At 46.4% G+C, this 3,823-nt stretch overlaps 1 protein-coding gene across 1 annotated transcript in view; it reads right to left on the minus strand.

The window, feature by feature from the left end:
• Positions 1–239: 239 nt before the first annotated feature.
• DSG4 (desmoglein 4) overlaps positions 240–3,823 on the minus strand; it is a 35,932-nt gene continuing 32,348 nt past the window's right edge. The window contains exons 15-16 of the mRNA XM_006091673.3: positions 3,558–3,760; positions 240–1,052 (exon numbers count right to left, since the gene is read on the minus strand). Coding sequence (XP_006091735.2) covers positions 282–1,052; positions 3,558–3,760 — 974 coding nt within the window. The 3' untranslated portion in view covers positions 240–281. The remainder of the gene's footprint in view (positions 1,053–3,557; positions 3,761–3,823) is intronic.

Here is a 3,823-nt window from a genome sequence, read left to right on the forward strand (position 1 = left end):
GCCTTATGAGTTATGTGCTCTTTATTAGACAGTATCAAAGGACGTAACACATTTCTTCAAGTGTTTTTGGCATATTGTTGAAAGTCAGAAATAATTTTAAAAGGCTTATCTAAAGTTCTCAGCCATATTTATCCCCCCAAAAGATGTAATCAAAGAATGCCATTACATTTTAAAAATTTGAGTATTTGTTGACTATTAACATGTTAAAATATAGTACATTATACACCTTTGATGGATATGTTGGTGATTCCACGGGGCAAGGAATACTGACCATAAAGCGCTTACTGTTGGGAGTAATGTATGTTACTATACCGTGTTACTCTATGTCGAGATGTCATTGGGGATGTGGAACCAATGGTTCGGCTTATGTGAATATCTGGAGGATTCACCATTTGTGTCACTTGAATTTCTGGCCCTACTAAAATACTGCCACTCATCACAGGTCCCATGCAACCATCAGTCATGCTACCACTCCTCATGTCAGGCACGCCAGGACTAGACACTACTCTCTCTGTGTAGATGACATTCTGCGCGTTGGCTAACTCAGCTGGTACGCAAAGATTCCCTTGAACATCATAGACAGGTGTCATTACCGTTTCCGTTACTACAACATTGGGTGCAAGCTGAGGATCAAAAACGATTGTGGTGGGCTGCATACACTGATCAGTAGTCGTGTAGGTCTCAGTCACTACAATATCCCCGTGGATCATGGGTTCAGGCATTGCCATTTCTGCTTGGAATTCAGCCTCTGAGAGAGTCATTCCTGAAGATTCATTCACAAAGTAATTAGGCCCGAGCAAAGGGAGATCCGTACTGATAGGTATACAGGCTTGGTGTGAGGGAAATGGTTCAATTTCCGTGTCTAAGCAGATTTCAGCAAGAGTTCTAAACTTGGGATCTAAAGTTTCCATGTAGTCTTCATCCAGATCATCCACAATCCAACTGCAGCAGCCGATCGAACCCACAGGCGACCCGACTCCCTCGTGGTCATAAATGAGCAAGCAGTCGTTTGCTGGTCGACCTTCATCTTCATCTGCATAGACATACGCTTTCTGAAATTAGAAGAAAAATGGAAAGTTAGAAGTTTCCTTTCCCTTTAAATAATCAGCGCCTTAGAGGCATCTGATTTAAGAAGATTTTATGGAATGAACCTAGGAAAACCCTGATTCTTTGCTGTCTTTCTAAATAATTGGCATTGTTGAAGGAGATCGCTGTGCATTAATGGTGCATGGAACTAGAATAAATGTGTATTTCTCTTATTTGAACACCGACAAGTGATCATTTCTACATTTTATTCAGAGTATGAATCAAAGACAATGTGTTAACCATTTGGATTTGTAGTCTTTGTTTCTGAGATGGTCAAGAAATAATAAAACACATTGAGTTACATTCAAAATATTATTTAAGGGGATATATTTGATCAACTTAGAATAAAAGCAAGGATAAAGATGTAAATATCTCTAAGCTTCAGAGACTTTATCAGATGTCAGTGGAGTTTTGTGGTCTGAGTGGAAAGACCTGGGTCTCTCTGGAGTTAGGCTAACAGGCGAGGGCACAAGGAGGTAACCTGCTGTGATCGTCAAACTGTTTTTAAGGACAGGCCCTGTCAGTGAAATCCTAGGGAGGACCATGGAAGTGGAGCTTCTCTGTTTGAAGTGGGGAGGGGTGGGAGCAGAGACCTGCCATTCTCTTCCCCTTTCTCTCACCTGCCATGGCCCTTGGTGGGTCCCATGGAATGCTATAGGGCCTGCCTAGCACCATCTGAATCACCTGATATAATCTGGCCCCTTCTTTATTTTATTTATTTATTAAAATGTTTTTATTGATTTTTAGATAGAGAGGAAGGGAGAGGGAAAGAGAGAAGAAACATCAGTGATGAGAGAGAATCATTGATTGGGTGCCTCCTGCATACCTCTCACAGGGGCTGGAGCCTGCAACCCAGGCATGTGCCCTGCAACCCAGACATGTGCCCCGACCTGGAATCGAATCAGTGACCTCTTGGTTCCTGGGTTGATGCTCAACCACTGAGCAACACCGGCCAGGCTCCTCTCTTTATTTTATAGATAAGGATACTGAAGGCCCAGAGAGGGGCAGTGGCATGCCCCACACCCAAGTAACTGTGCACTACAACTTTAAATCCAGCTATCCTTTTATACTATATCATGCTGCTTTCCCTCTGGTCTGCACCAGCATCCAAATGCTACTACTAGGAATGGCTGATTTTAGGTCTTGAAGTCAATTATTCATGAGATCAGCATTACCTTAAAACTCTGCTGGTTAATATTTAAAAGGCAGGTGGGTGAGAGGAGCATCCCCTGGCATGGGGCACTCCTCAGCTGCCCGGTGGCTGGTGCTGATGTAACAGTGACAGCAAAGAGGCCTGGGCTTTGCTCCTCAGAGGCTGAGGGGGGGTGGAAGGCGGAGGGGGGAGGAGGAAGGGGCTGTGTCTCACACCCTCTGAAATCTAGGGCCACTTGTAAGTGTAGAGCTGAAATGTTTGGGGGAGGATGACCTCAGTGCTCATAGAGAAAGGAGAATGCATTTAGTTTTCCTTTGTCCTGTAAAGTACCGACTGTAACCATAGGAACAAATGCCCAGGGCAGTTTGACATTCATGGTAAAGCTCCTTTGATATTAATGAGATTCGTAGGAGTAATTTGTTAAATATCACTTCTGTGACACGTGCAGTTTGTTTCCATTTGTGGAATGCACTTTGTAGTACCGATCACACATTGAAATAATCTATACTATTCATGCGCAGTCTGCCATCATATTTGTAACCACCAATTTTAAGATACAGCTTACATGACAACAGCACCCTTTCAATGTTTTGTGATGAGCAGTGGTGCAATTGGTGTGTTATCCTATGGGGAGTGAAACAGGCTGATTGAAATATGAGATAAAAGGGAAAGCTCAATAGGTGAAGTAAACATGCTAAGTAGCGATTCACAGGAGGGTGTATTTACTCTTTGTGCTGCCCGCTGGGCCATCCAGTGCATGAGGGGGTTTCCCTTTGGAGCTCACACAGCCCCTGTTCCTTCTCTGAGTGCTGCCCGCTGGGCCATCCAGTGCATGAGGGGGTTTCCCTTTGGAGCTCACACAGCCCCTGTTCCTTGTCCTGGGGCTGCTCTTCTTGAGTGACCACCCCTTTCCTTCCCCAATCCTGGCTCTCACTTTATTTTTCTCCCTTCTGCGGGAACCACCTGCCGAGCAGGAAGGATATCATAAAGTGAGGACACAAAGACATAGATCTTTTTCTTAGTCAGGATCTTGCTGCTGTGTGGTTGCTAGGGGCAACAAAGTGGGAAAACTGTGAGGAAACAGAAAAGTGGAAAGAAGGACGAGGAGAATGAGGAGAGATGCCAGCCTTTCTCGTGGTAGTAAATGTGTTATGTCAGTCATGTGAAATCCTTCCCCACACGGCCTCTCTGTCTGATGCTGGAGGGGTGAGGTGAAGACCTGCACCCACTGCCGGTTGCTGTGGTCCAGCCTCAGCCTGCTTCCTGGGTGATGGGGGTGTGGGTGTGTGTGTAGGGTGGGGTCGGGGAGGTGGATTACCTCGGAGAAGTAGCTGTCCAGGAAAGCCAGGTTCAGGCCCATGTCTGCCTGCTCCCTTGGGGGGCCCAGCATGGAGCCCCTCCTCCTCAGGGTGCCCCCGGCCCCGGCGGCCAGGCCGGTGGTGCCCAGCCCGGTGTTCAGCTCCATGCCTGACACGCCCCCTTCCACCGTCCCGCCGGCCGCGTACGTGTTCGTGTAGATGTCTGTGGAGAGAAGGAGTTCAGTGCTGGAGTTGTCTGCTTTGTGTGTCCAAGGAAACTACTGCA

Source organism: Myotis lucifugus, unplaced genomic scaffold (assembly GCF_000147115.1).
Source record: "Myotis lucifugus unplaced genomic scaffold, Myoluc2.0 scaffold_93, whole genome shotgun sequence".
NCBI classification, from domain to species: Eukaryota; Metazoa; Chordata; class Mammalia; order Chiroptera; family Vespertilionidae; genus Myotis; species Myotis lucifugus.